General features: G+C 32.9%; 1 protein-coding gene across 5 annotated transcripts in view; it reads right to left on the minus strand.

The window, feature by feature from the left end:
* APP (amyloid beta precursor protein) overlaps window positions 1-19053 on the minus strand; it is a 175530-nt gene that overhangs the window by 125792 nt on the left and 30685 nt on the right. For all 5 annotated transcript variants that reach the window (XR_012488001.1, XM_074300601.1, XM_074300600.1 and 2 more), the window contains exon 2: window positions 18278-18445. Coding sequence is in view for 4 of the 5 variants with exons in the window: in XM_074300601.1 (XP_074156702.1) it covers window positions 18278-18445 (168 nt within the window). In the remaining variant the exon portion in view is untranslated. The remainder of the gene's footprint in view (window positions 1-18277; window positions 18446-19053) is intronic.

Consider the following 19053-nt stretch of genomic DNA (forward strand, 5'->3'; position numbering starts at 1 on the left):
AACTCATGATTTTAATATGATCAAAATCATATATTTAAAGCCAAGTATTATTCTTTCAATAAGCCAACCCAGAAACATGTAGCAAGTACCTATTTAAAAAGCACTATTTAAGAGGCAGGAGATACAAAATCAAAAAATGAACAATTCTTAAAATGAAGGAACTTAGATCTCATGGAACAGAGAACATATACAAAACTCTGATGTGTAGATGAAAGGATAGTACACTTTTAAAACCTAAAGTAGCAGCCAAAAAACAAAGATGATAAATAACTTCAGTAAGGTAGGAAAATAAATTTACGAAGATGTTCAAATTTCTAAACAGGTCTAATAAAAACCAATTTAAAAAATAAAAAGAGAAATTATATTCAAAGTAACTAATATGTATAAAACATCTAGAAATCAATCTATCACAATTATATGTAAGATTTACATAAATATAATTATAAATCACTTTTTTTGCAGAAATAAAACAGGATAAAATTTGGACCAGTGATTTTATTGGTTTGGATAATTCCTGAATGAGGTAATAATAATAATAATAATAATAATAATAATAATAACAATTAATAATAGTGATGATGATGAAGAATAATCCTTATACTTGATTACATCTAGCATTTATACTAATACCTTAAGGTTTGCAAAGGTGGGGGGAGCAACACATATGTCATTTGATCTCAAAGTGCTGTTCAGGGAGTTGTCCAGGTTTCTAAGAAGTTAAGTAGCTTGCCTAGGATCACAAAGCCACTTTGTGTCAGAGAATAGATTAAGTCTATGTCTTCTTGGCTCTAAGGTCAGCTCTTAGCCACTACAGTCTAAGGCCAGCTTTCTATGCACTACTGCTTTATTTAGCTTCATGACTTGGGTTAAAGAAAATCCTTGGGTTCCAGAAAATTGATACTCAGGAAAAGTATATGATTATGAGCTGTATTATTATGACACATCAAGCAGACAAAACAAAAAGCATATATACACTACATATGGCAAATCAAAGAGAGATTTAACCCCCTCTCCCCCAATGCAAGAAACTCACCTCAGCCTGAGGGCAAAGAATAGGAGGAGGGATGAAACATGGTCAAAATTGAGGCAGCAAGACTATCTAGCTTAAAAATGGGCTTGGTGAGAATAGGTAATTGGTGCTAGATATGGAAAGGAGCATTCCTCATCAGACTCAGATGTTGTGGAAAAAGTTCTTAGGGTCTCTTATTAATCAGGCTTAATCAAGCTCAAGATGGAGGGAGCTCTTTATGGGAATCACATTAACTAGCATAGGAGTACAAGGAGAATGACTCAAGACTTCTGCAATAGGTCAAGAATTCATCCAATTAAAAAGCTGCAAGCCCTATGTACTTGACATAGAGGAACAGTGAAAAAGTGCTATTTTGCTTATATTTTGTCATCATTAGGACTTTAGGGCATAAGCTTAAGTGATTCTACATTGGAGTATTATATATATATATATATATATAAAATATCAAACAATGGTCACAAATATGCTGTTTCTATGCAGAAATAAAAGGGAAATTTAAAAACCTGAAACTCTGTACTAACATATTGCTTGGAGTTAGGCCTTCACAGAATTAAAAACAACAACAACAACAACAACATTACTCTAATTTACTAACAGTGATATAACCATCAAAACTCCTAAGTATTATAAACAGCCACAAAAGGTCTAGAATCTCTAATTTTGTGTAAAAAAATTGAAATTGAAAAATCTATTGCCAGACCTATAATTTTACTAAAAAAACAGTAATCAATCTAAACCACTTGTACTAGTTAAAAAAAAGAAAGGTAGATCACCGGGATAAACTAAATATAGAAAGAATGTAAAACAAATGAACTTAACCCAGCGTTCAATAAATCTAAGAACACAAAAAACTTGAAGAAGAATCTCCTGTTTGACAAGAACTGTTAAGATAACAAGAAAGTAGTTTAGCAAACTTCCACCATATACCCATAATATACTCAAAAGCGCTACAAAAAGATAACATCCTGAAAAACAAACCAACTCAACAACAATGAAAAGAAAATGAGATCAGGTCTGTTTAGGACTACAAATAGGGGATACATTCCTAACTAAAGAAGAAATAGGAGAAATGATTTTTAAAAAATAAAGTATACTACATAAAATATAAAATCCTTTGTATGGATAAAACTAAAGAGAATTAAAAGAAAGATGACAGATTAATAAGGCATCTTTATTTTCCTCACACATTATTTATTAAAAAATTTGCTAATCAAACTATATGAGATTGACAGATAAAACCAAATAAGTAGTCAGTAATTAGTTTTCTTTTGAAAGCTAGACATAGCCATATATGTCCACATACAATTTATTTCAAAGCAACTTAAAGGTTTCATTTCACACCTGTAAACTGGCAAATAGGGGAAACAATGTCAGAGGAGCTGCATAAAGTTCCAAAAGGTATAATTATTTCAGATCCTCAAAAAATAGCCTCTATGGCCAATCTCCCTGTCTATGCCCTAGCCTTCTCACATCCTTGGAAGGAATTCTCCTTCCTTACTCTGTACCTCAAACAGACCCCCCTCCCCCCACATCTTTTAAGGCACAACTCAAGCACCATTACCTACATAAAGCCCTTCTTGAATATTCCATCTATTAGCATCTTTCCTCCCCACTCACTACCTCAAATTTAGCAAATGTGTATTTACATATATGTGTATGTGTATAAAATATGTGTATACATATATTAAGTATATACGTAACATACACAATAAATATTTGAATTTTTTTATTTTATATTTATGCTATACTTATTTGTGTATTTGCTATCTCCCCCATTAGAATGTTAAACTCCTCTTTGTAGGGAGTTTGATTCTCTGTACTCCTATTCCCCCAAACCAAACAGTGTCTGGCACAAAGGCTTTAGATAACATGTGTTGATTCTTTGAAGAAAACAATTTATTGGCTGAGAAAAAAAAAAAAAAAAGGGTTCAATGAGTGACACACAAGCTATTTGAAAAGGCAATAGTATTTACATCATTTTAACTGATTATTCAGAATTTCTGAATCAGTACCACAAATAGCTTAGTCTTACAGAGCAAATACACAAATATGCATACAGATATAGTAAGAAAACTGGAGTATTTAATGTTTACATTCTCTATTTAGAATACATTATCAAGTGCAGATAAATTAATATAAAATGTGGGACTATCCAGGCAAACTGTTTAAGCCTTCTAATGGTTCTGCCTAACCTTAAACTCATTCTCATCATTCCTTAACAGAACTAAGCAGTTTTCAAGAAAAAGAGGGAGATATACCCAAGCACTGTATTATAAATTCTATATGGGTTGATACAAAGTATACAGCTCCTTTGAAAAACATACTAATCTGGTTCATTTCAAGGTAACTTTTTCCGAAGATATAAAAATTGGCTAAGTATAAAACTCTTATCACCAAGGAAGAATAGAAACAAAAAATTTTAAGAATTAATGCAGAGGTCTCTGAACCTAAGATGAAAGTAATACTTTCAAATACTTTCTTAGTATTCTCCAACAAAGACATATATATATATATGTATATATATATATATATATATATACATATATATATATATATGTATATATATAAAAGGTATAAAAGAAAAAAAAAACCTGAGTTTGTGACTGTAGAAACTGAATAACACCTTAAAAACAATTTTAATGGAAGAACACAGAAAGTAATTAACACCTATGCAATACCGTTCTTAATATATACTTTTGATATAGTAAAATAGACTACAACTGATAGTTATGCCAGCAATAACTGCCAAATGATAATGGATTTATTCTACAGATATTTTCAGTGTGTATACACACACACACACACACACACACACACACACACATAAAATAAGATGACATACCAATATTTTATCCAATCACAAAAAAATTATCCACTTTCAAGCAACTAGAACATTAAATATAAAAGAATATCGGGATAATGATTTGTTCCCAAATTGTTTCTATCTAAACTTCATAAAAAAAAAAGAGAATTGATTTGCCATAAAAAGAGATCTTTTCATACATACTTTTTTGATTAGATTTATTATCTAGCCTTTTAAATTTTCCTTATTTTGGGTGAAATTTTAAGCTAAATATTAATGCTCTGGTTGTATTATGCTTGAAATTTGCGTAAACTTTAACTAAAATAGCATTTCAATAAAAGATCTGATAGGGTCCACTAATATCTTATCTATCATTCAATACTTATTGGGACTTTTACAATCCCAAATATGTCATGAATTAAAGCAATTTATTTACACTAGAAATTTTTCATTATTTTTGTAGTAAAAATATTTTTCTAAAATTGATTTCCTTACATCAAAAATATCACCAAATTAGCACAATCTTAACTGACATATTATAAAAGTACAGTAAGAAGTATCCTTTGCATAGGAAAGAATAATCATTTCAGCCTGGAATGTTTTCATTAACTTGTGAAAAAAAAATGTTTAAGAAAAAAAATTCTTACAAATAATGTAGTTCTATTTTCATCTTTTTCAAAGAAGAAATCAATTTGTTTCAATGTAATATATTTTTAGATATTAGATTAGACATTACATTACATTCTAACATGAAAACAAAGTTAAGAAATAAAATACCTGCCTGAAAATGATGCATTCTATGGTATTTTACAGAATATGAAATTAGGCAAAAAAGAAAGGAAATTATTAGAGGTGAAAAAAATCTATGAATATATTATTTTACACTAAGAAATGATAAATATAAGGAATTCAGGAAAACAACAAATATTTTTTATGAACCAAAGTAGAGCAAAATGAGTGGAATCAAGTGAAAAATATAAACAAAGTCAACAATAATATAAATGAAAAGAAAATGATAGCATTATAGAAAAAGTAAGGGGGAGGGAGGGAGGAAGCACTTAAAGAGCATTTTCATGTGCCAGGCACAGTGTTACATGCTTCACAAATATCTCTTCTGATCTCACCTCTGATCTTTCCCCATTTTACAGTTGAGAAAAATAAGGCAAACAAAAATTAAATTACTTGTCCAGGGTGACAAGAGCTATTAACTGTGCTACCTAGCTGCCTCTAATGAATATCCCTTCTTTCTTAGGGCACACAAGTAGGTTCTACTAAGGCATAATACTGTTCACCTAGTCACCCCGTATATTGCAGGCAGTACACTAATTGCTACCATCATCTAGTTGGGTCTTGTCAGGTTCATAGCGAGTATGGAGCCAACTCAGGACTTTGCGAGGAGCCAAGAAGAGCCAAACTTAGCTAAAACCCATCAATTCCTTCAGAAAGTGAGACCCAGATAATCTAAGGCACCAAATTGAAAACTAAGCCACATCTGTTCTTTCCATCCAAGAGCACAACAGAGTCTGAAAAAGAGGGAAGAGAGTCCCAATCTAGAAACTATTACTACAGGTATGAGTAAATAGAAAAGGCTAGGGAAGGTAATAAGCATTTACAGAGCTCTACCATGTGCCAGATACAGTGTGAAGTCCTTTTTACAAAACTAGTTGAAACCCAAATGGTAAATCTAGAAGGAAATAATTCCACAAATGTAAATAGAGCCTGGGAGAAAATATCATCATCCTAGTCCATTGACATGAAAATAAAGATGTAAAATATAATATTAAAGGAAATTACAACTAGTAGGGAAGCAAAGAGAATTAACAACTTAGTCTACATGGTGATAAAATTGCAATTATTTAAAGAGAAGGCAATGACTCTATGAAACAGTAAAAATAATAAAATAAAATCAAAAGATTGGGGGGGGGTGAAGAAAAAGTAATAAAGAAAAGGTAATATATCCACTGTCAGAAATAATCAACCTAAAAACAAATCAAGGAAAAACAATAAGATTACCTTAAAATAATGATTAAAAAAATATGGAGATGAGAAGAATAAGATAAGACATTTCAAGAAATTATATAAGTATGTGAAAAAGAAAAGGTCCTATTGGTGTCACATCTCAAACTGTACAAAAAAAGTAATAATCATTAAACATATTTGATAGTGATAAAAAAAATTGGAGGCAAAAACAGTGAAAATAAGTATTTAATATACAGAAACAAATGATACTCTGCTTTTGATACATAGCAAGGCCCAAACTCCTAGAATAAATAAAAGATGACCTAGAAAAGGAAAGCAAAAAATAACAAAAAAAATTATAAGAAGATATGCTAGTTCTATAAGCAAAACATATGGATCTTAAAAACAGACTGAGCAGAGACAACCTAAGGATCATAGATTTTCCAAAAGAACATAACAAGACCAAAAACTTCAGCACCATAATGAAAGAAATAGTAGAAAAAAACTCCTCAAAACATCTGAACATGGAAAATGAAATTCCAATGGAAAAAATCAAAGACTGCTTCCAGATTCCAGGGAGAAGGGGAAGAAGCTACAGATCCTAAGACAGATAATAGTTAAATTTAACAATCCAATTCAGAAACAAAATCATCAAGTCATTAAGAGAAAGATATCCAAGTACAAAGAAAAGCACATTCAAATAACACAAAATTATTCTGCACTTTCTAGAAAAAGGAGGAGGGGATGGAATAATGTATTCTAAAAAGCAGTAGGGCTCAGGTTACAGCCCAGGGTAATCTAATCTGCAAATTAATCCTACTGGACAAAAGATGGATATACAATAATAAAGAAGAGTTTGAAACATTTTCAGAAAGAGAAAAAGAAGTGATTATTTGGCTCTCAAATAACCCAAATAAAAAAAAATTCAGAAGGAAATAAATAAAACCACACAGCAACAACAGACACTTCTAAAATACCTACAAGGAGACAACAGCAAAGGCAGAAGAAATCTAGTAGAATAAAATGGCAAGAAAGTGGGGAGACTTAAGGACTGACTCAGTGACATCCTGCTTTATAAATGGATACCTCTTTTTGTGGCAACTACATTACAACCTGGGAGATGACATGAAAGGGAGATAGGGGAGCAGAGGGATCAAGAGGAAAGAGTGATGTGCCAGGATCAAATCAAGGGCTATCAATGATGGGGAGCTGATTTCTGTGGTCCCAGAAAGAGGAAGGTATTACAAGAGAATTGGGTGAGCAATGGGGGGGGGGAAGAGTATAAAGAGAGGAGAAAGGACAAAGATCTTACTCTGAAGGTGGGAAGAGGTTCCATTGATGAATGCTCCTAGGGGTGAAGGAAGATAGAAACGCCTTATACCGCAGGAGGCTTGGGGGATTTGGTGCCTGCAAAGTCTACCTGTCCTAAGAAGAAGGGAACTGGAATCCTTGGGACAACTAGCACCTATGGGAGTGGGAGAACACAGACACAGGAAGATAATTTCCAAACTAATGTAGGAAAAAATAGTCAACAAGAAAAGATATATATCAGTGAGGGATGAGGGGAATACAGAAGTGTAATAAATTAATGTTTTCTCTGACACTTATAATAATTATAACTGTTCTTACAATAAGACAGTGGAAAAAGATAATTCATAGGTAAGCGCTGCAACGCAGTGGAAGAAAATGACGAGAGGTCAGAGCTTAGAATGGATACCTTAAAAGGTTTGATTTTAAGAAGAATAAAGGGAAATGAGAGAGAACAGAATAATAAACTTGGGACAGTTAGGTGATGTAAGTGGATAGAGTGTCAGGCCTAAAGTCAAGAAGATTCATTTATCTGAATTCAAATCTGGCCTCAAACACTTAAGAGCTGTTTGATCCTGGGCAAAATGACTTAATCCTTTTTTTTGCCTCAGTTCTTCATTTTGACCTAGAGATAGAAATGGCAAACCACTTTAGTTTCTTAATGGGGTTGTGAAGAGTCAGATAAGACTGAAATGATTGGATAACAGGAAAAATAAATATATGCTCCAAATATTTTAGTATACAACTTAATCAAGAAAACATTACTTGAACATCAAGAAGACATAGACAGTAATACAATAGTGATAAGAAATGTCAATATTTCTCTATCAGTTTTAGATAAATCTAACAAAAATAGACACAAGGAAAAATTTGGAACTGAACAAATTTCGGAAGACATTAGTGTTAAAAAATAAAAACAAAAACAAAAACAAAACTTATGAAGTCCATACTATATGTTACCCATGTTAATCAATATTGTTTTAGACTATCTCAAATAACTAGACAGTATATAGGAAATTATGAATTTGTGGATTTAGAAAAATATGGAAAGATTTGAACCTATGAAGAAAAATGTTAACCATCTTTTTATATATATGTATGTATATTTATACATGGAAGTATATTTGTGCTTAATTGTAGCCTTGAGGGAAGAGAGGGTGGAGAGAATATAATAAAAAGTGCACAGTAGAGAACAAAAGAAAACCTACGAAGGAGCAAAGAAAAGATGTGCAGCAATCAACACAATGTGTTGCATTTATTATATAGGCTTTCTTAAAATGGAAATGTATTGTTTTAAAAAATAATTTCTAAAAAGACTTATGGGGTCTTCTGAATGGGAGTGAAATGAATATATATATATATATACACACATATATATATGTATATATATATATTTTTTTCCAGTACCACATGAAACTTTTTAAAAAACTGGCCACGTACTAAGTCATACAGTGATATTTCAGATAAATGAGCCCTCCCTCACTTTAATCCAATTCACCTGCATGTCATGGCATCACCTCCCTGGTTCATGGCCCTCTTTTAGAACAAAGAATAAACAACAACAAAGTTAAAAACAATATATCCTTTACCAATCATAATGCAATAAAAGTAGAATTTGGTTCAGGGACTGCAAAAAGAAGATATTGACTCAAATAGAGATTTAACAAGGAAATAGTAATTAATGAGTTGAATAAAAGAGCAAATAACAATAACTATGTAAAGAAAATAATCAAGAAGAAATAATCTGCCAAAATGTCTTGTATATATCTAAGGTAGTCCTTGTAAGGAAATCATATTCTTACAATCATATATTAAACAAAACAAAAAAAAAAAGGAAAGATTAATGAATTGGATGTGCATTTTTTTTAAAAATTAGAAAATCAACAAATAAACCTAAAGTATAAAAGGGAAATATTAAAAATTAGAAGGGAAATAAACTTGAAACAAAAATTACATATAAATGATAAAAGATTATAAGGTGGTTCTTTTAAGACTAATAAAATTGATAAACTCTTAGCTTAATCTGATTAAAAAGAAGAGAGCAGAAAATCACATCAAGAATATCACAAATGAGGGGACAGCTAGATAGCACAGTGGATGGAGCACCAGCCCTGAAGTCAGGAGGACCTCAGTTCAAATCTGACCTCAGACACTTAACACTTCCTAGCTATGTGACCCTGGACAAGTCACTTAACCCCAACTGCCTCAACCAAATATATATACATATATATAATACATATATATATATATATATATATATATATATATATAGAGAGAGAGAGAGAGAGAGAGAGAGAGAGAGAGAGAGAGCGCAAATGAGCAAGCAATGAAATCACAGCAAAACCAAAAGAAATAAAAAAGCTCACTTCATATTATACACAGCTATATGCTGAAAAACTGAGGTCACAAAAAAATAAAGGAATACTTTATAAAATATAAAATACTCAATTTATCAGAAAATCAGATAAAGAACCGAACTATCCCAATCTAAGAAAAAAGAAATAGACATAAAAGAACTACCAAAGTAAATATTAAAAAGTCGCCAAGTCTTGAACCATTCACAGGAGAATTCAATCAATTTTTAAAAGAACAATTAGTTCCCATAATCACAAATTATTATCCAAAAAAATACCCTATCAGAATCCTTTTATGAGACAAATATAGTCCTAAAACCTAAGGCAGAGAAAAATAAAACACAAAAAAATAAAACTTCAGGCTAATGTTATTAATAAACCAATTATTATCTAAATAATTTAAAACAAAATCCTATCAAATAGATAATAACACTTTATCCACTCATTATGATCAAGAGGGACTTATACCATGGATGCTACATAATTAATCATATCAGATATCCAAAACCACATATTCATCTCAAGAGATGTAAAAAGGACCTTTGACAAGGTCCAGTACTCTTGTATGTTATACTCTTGAATGCTACAACAAAAAACCTTACAAAAGCATAAGCTTTCTTACTTCTATTTTTAAAAACATATATATATATATATATATATATATATATATATATATATATATATATATATATATATGTAAAACCCCAAGCATCATATGCAACATGGAGACACAACTACCTTTTCCAACTTTCTTCACTATTATTTGATATTGTTCTGGAAACATTGGCAACACTAACGAAAGAAAGAAAATGAAGGAATAAAAATAACTATACCTTTTTGTTGATGACATGATTATTTACTTTGAACACTTCAGGGATTCAGCAAAAATACTAACTTTTAATTACAGTTAATAGCTTCAGCATAGTTGTAATATACAAAATCAATCCTCAAAAATCTATACATTTCTATGGAATAACATCAAACTACAAGGAACAATAACGGAAAGGGATATCCCATTTCAAATAATAACAAAATTCATAAAACTATCAGGGGATCAGCCTCCCAAAGCACATAAAAGTAAAATTAAATTATGAAGCATTCCTTAAAGAAATAAAAAAGCAAGCCAAATAACTGGAGCAATGTTCAGTGTTCATGAGTAGACCTTGACAATGTAATAAAAATGACAATACTACCAAAACTAATTTATACTTTTAATGTTATGCCAATCAAATTACCAAGGGAATACTTTACAGAGCTCAATAAAATCATAACAAAAGTTTTTTTTTTTTTTAAAGATCTAAACTATTAAGGGAAATAAATAATAAAGTGAAATAAAAATGAAGAGGAAAGTACATCAAACTATATTTATAATTAGCAGTCATCAAAACCGTCTGTTAGAGAGGCTTGGAGAGACTTAAATCAACTGTTGCTGAGTGAAATGAGCAGAACCAGAAGATCACTATACACTTCAACAACAATACTGTATGAAGATATATTCTGATGGAAGCGGAAATCTTCAACATAAAGAAGATCCAACTCACTTCCAATTGATCAATGATGGACAGAAACAACTACACCCAGAGAAGGAACACTGGGAAGCGAATGTAAATTGTTAGCACTACTGTCTATCTACCCAGGTTACTTATATCTTCGGAAGCTAATAATTAATGTGCAACAAGAAAATGGTATTTACACACATATATTGTATCTAGGTTATATTGTAACACATGTAAAATGTATGGGATTACTTGCCATCGGGGGGAGGGAGTGGATAATTTGGAAAAATGAATAAAATAAAATAAAAAAAATACAGCCTTTCAAAAAAAAAAATACATTGCTTGCAATCATCTAGGAAAAAAAAACAAACCGTCTGTTAATGGTTAAAGAGATAGGTCAGTGGAATGGATTACAGTTACACAAAAGAGATTTAGAAACAAAAGAACTCAATAACCTATTGTTCAATAAAGTGGAAAACCTAGAAGAAAACTCCCTAGTGGAAAGCAGTCTGGCATTACATTTTCTAAATGTAGATGTGACTTTAATATAAAAGATCACATATCATTAAAAAATTTCAAAGACTATCTGCCAAGGGAGCATCAGGAACTATATGAACAAAACTACAAAACACTTTCCACACAAATAAAGTCAAATCTAAGCAATGGAAAAATATCAATTTGGATAGGTCGAGTGAATATAATAAAGAGACAATATTATCTAAACTAATCTATTTATTTAGTGTTATACCTATCAAACTCCCAAGAAACTATTTTAATGACCTAGAAAAAAATAACAACAAAATTCATCTGGAAGAACAAAAGGTCAAGAATTTCAAGTGAACTAATTAAAAAAAAAAAAAATCAAATCAAGGTGGCGTAGCTGTACCAAATCTAAAACTATATTATAAAGCAGCGGTCATCAAAACCATTTGGTAAGGGCTAAGTAATAGAGTAGTTGATCAGTGAAATAGATTTACGTTCACAGGACAAAATAGTCAATAACTATAGCAATCTCACTATTTGACAAACCCAAAGACTCCAGCTTTTGGGATAAGAATTCCCTATTTGACAAAAACTGCTGGGAAAATTGGAAACTCTTATGGAAGAAAGTAAGCGTAGACCCACACCTAACACCATGTACCAAGATAAGGTCGAAATGGGTTCATGATCTAGATGTAAAGAATGATATTATAAACAAATTAGAAGAACATTGGATAGCTTACCTCTCAGATCTGTGGAAGAGGAAGGAATTTGTGACCAAAGAAGAACTAGAGATCATTATTGATCACAAAATAGATAATTTTGATAATATTAAGTTAAAAAGTTTTTGTACAAACAAAACTAATACAGACACGATTAGAAAGGAAACAATGAACTAGAAAACATTTTTACATCTAAAGGATCTGATAAAGGCCTCATTTCTAAAATATATGGAGAACTGAGTCAAATTTATAATAGTTCAAGGCATTCTACAATTGATAAATGGTCAAAGGATATGAACAATTTTCAGATGAAGAAATTGAAATTATTTCTAGTCATATGAAAAGTGCTCTAAATCACTACTGATCAGAGAAATGAAAATTAAGACAACTCTGAAATACTACTACACACCTCTCAGATTGGCTGACAGGAAAAGATAATGACCAATGTTGGAGGGGATGCAGGAAAACTGGGACACTGATACATTGTTGTGTGGAATAGTGAATGAATCCAACCAACCAAAGAGCAATTTGGAACTATGCTCAAAAAGTTATCAAATTATGCATACCCTTTAACCCAGCAGTGTATCCGATGTATATTCCAAAGAGACCTTAAAGGAGGGAAAGGGACCCATATGTGCAAAAATGTTTGTGGCTGCCCTTTTTGTAGTGGCTAGAAACTGGAAACTGAGTGGGTGCCCATCAACTGGAGAATGGTCAAATAGGTTATGGTATATGAATGTTATTGAATATTATTGTTCTATAAGAAATGATCAGCAGAATGATTTCAGAGAGGCCTGGAGAGACTTACATGAACTGATGCTGAGTGAAATGAGCAGGACCAGGAGATCATTATACACAGCAACAATACTATATGATGATTAATTCTGATGGACATGGCTCTCTTTCACATTGTTCTACTTGTTCAGTGATGAAGAGAGCCATATACACTCAAAGAGAGGACCATGGGAGTTGAGTGTGGATCACAACATAGCATTCTCACTCTGTTATTTGTTTGCATTTTGTTTTTTTTTCTCATTTTTTTCTTCCTTCTTGATCTGATTTTTCTTGTGCAACAAGATAACTATAAATATGCATACATATATTGGATTTAACATATTTAACATGTATTGGACTACATGCCAGCTAGGGAAGGGGGGAAGAGGGGAAAATTTGGAACAAAAAAAGGCTTAGCAAGGCTCAATGTTGAAAAATTACCCATTTATGTTTTATAAATAAAAAGCTTTAAAAAATACAAAAAAATTTTTTGAAGTGAAACAGATCATATCTTATAGCCATAAAGAGTTATATTTTTACACAAACAAGCGAGAAAGGCCATTATAAAAGCTAAAATAGTTAATTTTTTTTTAACTTAAAATTTATGAAAAGCTTCTGCATAGACAACCTTAATATTAGGCAAGATAAGAAAAGTGGGGGGCAGCTAGGTGGCGCAGTGGATAGAGCACCAGCCTTGAATTCAGGAGGACCCGAGTTCAAATCTGGTCTCAGACACTTAACACTTCCTAGCTGTGTGACCCTGGGCAAGTCACTTAACCCCAACCTAAAAAAAAAAAAAAAAAAAAAGATAAGAAAAGTGATCAAACTGGAACAAATATTTGTATCAAATTAAGAAATTACAAAATTTCTTGTTTGTTTACATACACATCCTAATAACCATTCACCCACAGATAAAATGGCCAGAGGCTGGCTCTCTTTCTCTCTCTCTGTCTCTCTCTTTTTGCTGAGGCAATTGGGGTTAGTGACTTGCCCAGGGTCACACAGCTTAGGAAGTGTTAAGTGTCTGAGATAAGATTTGAAGTCAGGTCCTCCTGACTTTAGGACTAATGTTCTAAATACTGTGCCATCTAGATGGTCCAAACATTCTCAAAAAGGGGGCAAAAACTGTCCCTGGTCTCAAGGAGCTCACAGTCTAATGGGGAGACAATACAAAAATAACTGTTTGAACAAGATATAGATAAACTGGAGGCAATTTTAGAAGAAATGCACTCACATTAAAAGGAATCAGGAAAAGCTTCTAGAGGAAGATAGAATTTTAGCTGAGATATGAAGGAAGCTCAGGAAGTTAAGAGGTAGAAAGGAAGAAAGAATTCTAAGCATGAAGGGCAATCAATGAAAACACTCAGAGTTGGAGATATTATTGTCTTATGTGAGGAAGAGCAAAGAGACTAGTGTCTCTGGAGTTGACTAAGGGAGAGTAGATACTCAAGATAAGTAAGCAGAGAGAATAAAAAAGTATCTAATACACCTCAGGGAATTCAAATCATTTGATAAGATTTAGACTACATTTCTAAATTCTAAAAGAACTGGAAGATATGAATGCTGAGCCACTGTTAGTGAGGTTTCAAAGGTCTTGGAAACTTGGAGAGAAATTACAAGACTGGAGTAGGGCTTTTGTTTCAACTTTCACAAAAGATAATAGAACAGAAAATGTAAATTATAGGCCAGTGCGCATTACTTTGAATCTTAAGAAAAAAATCTAAGAACTGATGATTGCAAAGAGCTAACAGGCTTTCATCAATCATTCAACAATTATTTGGTAAGTGCCAAGCTATGTGCCAAGTACTGATCAAGTACCAAGTACAAAGAATGAAACGATTCTTCCTTGCAATGATTTTCTAGAAGGAAAGACACAAACACATATAAAAATAAATATGGCAAAAACATAAATTTAACAAATACATATGCATACACAAAACACTTCAAATACAAGGTAGTTTAGGAGGGAGAGAGCCATTAGATGGAGAAATCAGGAAAGGCTTCATACAGAAGATGGATGGTACTTGAGATGTACTTAAATGAAGAGAGGGATTTGACTTAGAGGTAAGGAGGCAGCATGTTCTAGACATTAGTGACAGCTAGTGAAAAGATACAGAAATGGAAAAAAGAGTCTTGTGATGAAGGACAATGTGAAGGACAGTTTGGATCCAGAGCAGAAGGGGAAGTAATGCTGAATGAACAAGTCATGCCTGACTAACTACATTTTCTTTTTGACAGGATTATGAAATTAATAGCTAAGAAGAATGCTGAAGAAATAGTTTATGCAAGTTTTAGCAAATCTTTGGATAAGTACCTTTTACTATTCCAATGAAAAAGAGATATGGATTAGAGTTACAGGGACAAACCCAAAGAATAGTCTTTTATAGTTCAGACTGTATGTGGCAAGTGCTCACTAGTGGTATACCCCAGAGATATATAATGGCAGTATGATTTTTAACATTTTTATCAATGACAAAGTCCCAGAAGTCATACTCAAAGCTAACGCAATGGACAAAGAAGTGAAGACCCAAATTAATTATGACAGGACATTACCTAGGCGGAATCTGGTAATATTAAATCACCAAGGTTAAATGTAAAATTTTACAGTAGTATACAAAGCAAAAAAACTTCATGTGGACAAGACAGGTAAAGCATGGTTGACAGCAGTTCCAAAAATAATTTGGAGGTTTTAACAAGCCACTCAAACCCCAATGTGCTTGTGGGGTACATTCAGAAAAATATAGCTTCCACTAATAGGAAGTATACAGTTCTACTGAAGATATCTCTTTAATCAAACTTCTCCTAGAATAGTGTTGGGTGCCATAGTGTAAAGAACATTAATAAGTGCATATGTCCAAAGCAGGGTAACCAGCATGGGGATAGACCATGAGGCCATTTCAGAACTGTATCAATGGAAAGAAATGGGTATATTTACTTTGGAGAAGAGAAAATTCAGTACAGTTAACTGTCTTTAACTAATTGTCTTTAAATATTTTATTTCCAGGTGTGAAGCATGGGCTAGCTCCCTGGAGGGCCTCGAGGTCAGCCAGAATCAGAATAAATTAAAGTCCTTGGTCTTTAGGGGGAGCAGTGAAGGAGACAGACAAACTGCCACGAGACTCCCCATAGTTCTCTCCTGGATCCTGGAGTCCTAAGTCCAGCCTCTCTCCTCCTCATCCTGCCTCAAAGTGACTCTGGCCCCTCTTCCCCAACCCCCCCCAATCCTTGCCCATGATTATCTTAACACCAAACATTCAGCAAGCACCCAGCAGTGACAAGAGCCATTTATCCAAAAATATGCTAACAAAGTCATTGTCTCACATCCAGTAGGTCTCCTTGCTCTTCCTCACAGAAGACCCAGAGCTCCATCTCCATTTTCATCGGCTCTCCCTCGTGCTTAGAATCCTCTCTTTCCATTTCTATCTCCTCAATTCTCAAGCTTCCTTCAGTTCTCAGCTAAAATCTCATCTTCTTCAAAAAGCTTTTCCTGATCCCCTTTAATGCTCGTGCCTTTCTCTGAAATTACTCCAGTTCACACATAGCTGTTTGCTTGTTGTTTCCCCATGTTGTTCCCCTCGAGAGCAGGTAAAATGTTTGTTTTTTTCTCTTTGTATCCCTAGTGCATAGGACAGCGCCTGGCATATTAATTAATTAGCTAATTAATTATCTGCCTTATTACTCCTTTGCTTTACCCTAATGGAGATGAAGCTACCTGCCTTGCTCCTAATTTCTCTCTCCTTGTTTGCAAAGAACACACTATGTCCCCCTTTTAAAACTGCTGTTTATGTAGAGAGTATTATTTTAAGTGTTTCTCTGTAAATTTATATATATGTGGTGTGTACTTAATTAATGCTTTTGAACTTGACTCTTTGTTTATCAGGAACAGCTTTTATAAATGGGTTGGTATTAATGGCCACTGAGGTTGCTTCCATTTCTTAAATTCCATAATGCCATAATTCTCTAACTGCTGCAATTGTAATTACTGGGGGAAAATCCCTCATCAAGATTTATGTACATCAAAGAAATCATAGATCTGGCAAGAAGGAGAGAGAGGGGAGGGAGACTGGAAATGGAGGAGAGGAGAAAATGACTGAGTTTTACAGCCTTGGGATCCTGATTGGCTAGTATCTCAGGAGAAATCAGTGTCCATATAACATTATCTTTCTGTGTCTTATATACTGTATTCTCAGTAAATATTAAGCTCGAGTCACACAATTTTCACTGACAAAATACAGCTTTTGGCTTATGCAATCCCAAGACTCCAAATCTGTTCCTCCTCCAAGGTTTTGTCTTTCAATCCCCAATCTCACTGAAAGAATCAAGTATATAGAATGGCCATCTGGATTTAATACATTGACAGTGTTAACCAAAAGTCATGACTCCATAAGACACAGGTAGCAACTTGATTTATTATAAGAGAAAAGCATGTGCATGTGAACTCCTTATATCAACTACAAAAGAGTCCTCAACACAAGCAGAAACTTGAATATTTATGGGTTATAAAAAAAAGGGAGGTCTCATGTAAGGAGTGGAGGGCAATCCCCTCCCACATAAGAGTAGCAAGGGAGCATCACACACACAAACTTACATAGAGACTCAAACTAGACACTGCTATAGCTCCAACCTTCCCATTCTACAGCTTCTTATTAATGTGTACATATTTATATTTTTATATGTGAAATAATTTTTTTAAACAATAAAATTGACATGAGAGGGACACAGTTGCTCAGACTTCCAATAGGAGATTAAATAGCATTTTTAGTCCCGATTCACATTAAACACAAGAATACTGAAATATGAAGAACTAAAATAACAAAAATGCTGACTAGTGGGGTTCTTTTAACACTAAACAAGAAAAGGAAAAGCTTCCTGCCAATAGAAACTAATGACTGATAAAGAACAGACTTTTCTAGTGTGAGGATGTTCAGAACTCAAAATCGACATTCCTAGATCAGGTTGTTTTTATTTTTTTATTTTTTTTGTTTTTATTTTGTTTTAAGACAACTCTCCACAACTCCATTAACTCTATTATTCTGAGTTGAATGAAAATATTGTTTTTTGATCCAGATCAGTAATTTCCTGGTAAGGAAACTTTCTCTAATATATATTGGAACCTCATCTGTAACTTACAGTCTAACAACTTCCTAATGACAGAGCTCATCATGGTCAAACAGCTAATGTTTCAGAGCCAGAACTTGGGTTTTGTTGACTTAAAGGCTGCCTCAGAACCCATTATTTCACGCAGCCTCTCAAATGGAAAGGATATTCTGAATAAAAACAGTGATATGCAAGAAAAATGACTTGTAGAACTTCTTTTAAAGCATTAAAACTGTCAAATGACAGGTACTTACTTCCTGGCAGTACTGCAAAATTCCCTCTTTTGCTCCAATGCAAGTTTTTGATCCCGAAGGGTCAGTCTCCCATTTCCCATTCTGCACATTCATATGCATATTGAGTTTGCCACAGATCATGGCAATCTGGGGTTCAGCCAAGAGTCCAGCATTTCCATCAGTAGACACCTGCAACAATAAATTTGTTTCAGCTACTCAAGTTTTAGTTTTTGTCCCTAGAGATGTGGGTGGGGGATATGGGGGATATATAAAAGGAGATTAAAATAATACTAAAACAACATTAAAACTCAGAAGAATATTTTATACCTTAATTAATTTTTTACATTATAGTGTTAAGTAACACAAATGGCATACCTCTGACTTAACTTACACATACATTTTAGATCATCGTTGGGTTGAAAATTAAGCAAGTTAAAAAGATCCTTATGGGAATCATCACTAACATTGACTAGATTATAAAATATTAGGAAGAATTTCAGAAATCACTATAAATCTAACAATCATATTACAGAGGAAGAACATGAGACCCAGAAATGTTAAGTAATTTACTTAAAGTCAGAGTTTCTAAAGATCAAATTAGAAGCCATGAAGAGAAAGAGCTAAATGAAGGATTTTTTTCTCTACTAGAAGAATGGTATTCATATTTGCACTGACTAGATTCTTTTAAAAAAAAGGACAAAATATGAAACTAACTCATTTATTGCATATGTGCATGTTTGGGATGAAACTACTTCTACTATTTCTAATGGTGGAAAAATATATGTAACCCCTGACCC

This window comes from Sminthopsis crassicaudata, chromosome 3 (genome assembly GCF_048593235.1).
Source record: "Sminthopsis crassicaudata isolate SCR6 chromosome 3, ASM4859323v1, whole genome shotgun sequence".
Taxonomy (NCBI): Eukaryota; Metazoa; Chordata; class Mammalia; order Dasyuromorphia; family Dasyuridae; genus Sminthopsis; species Sminthopsis crassicaudata.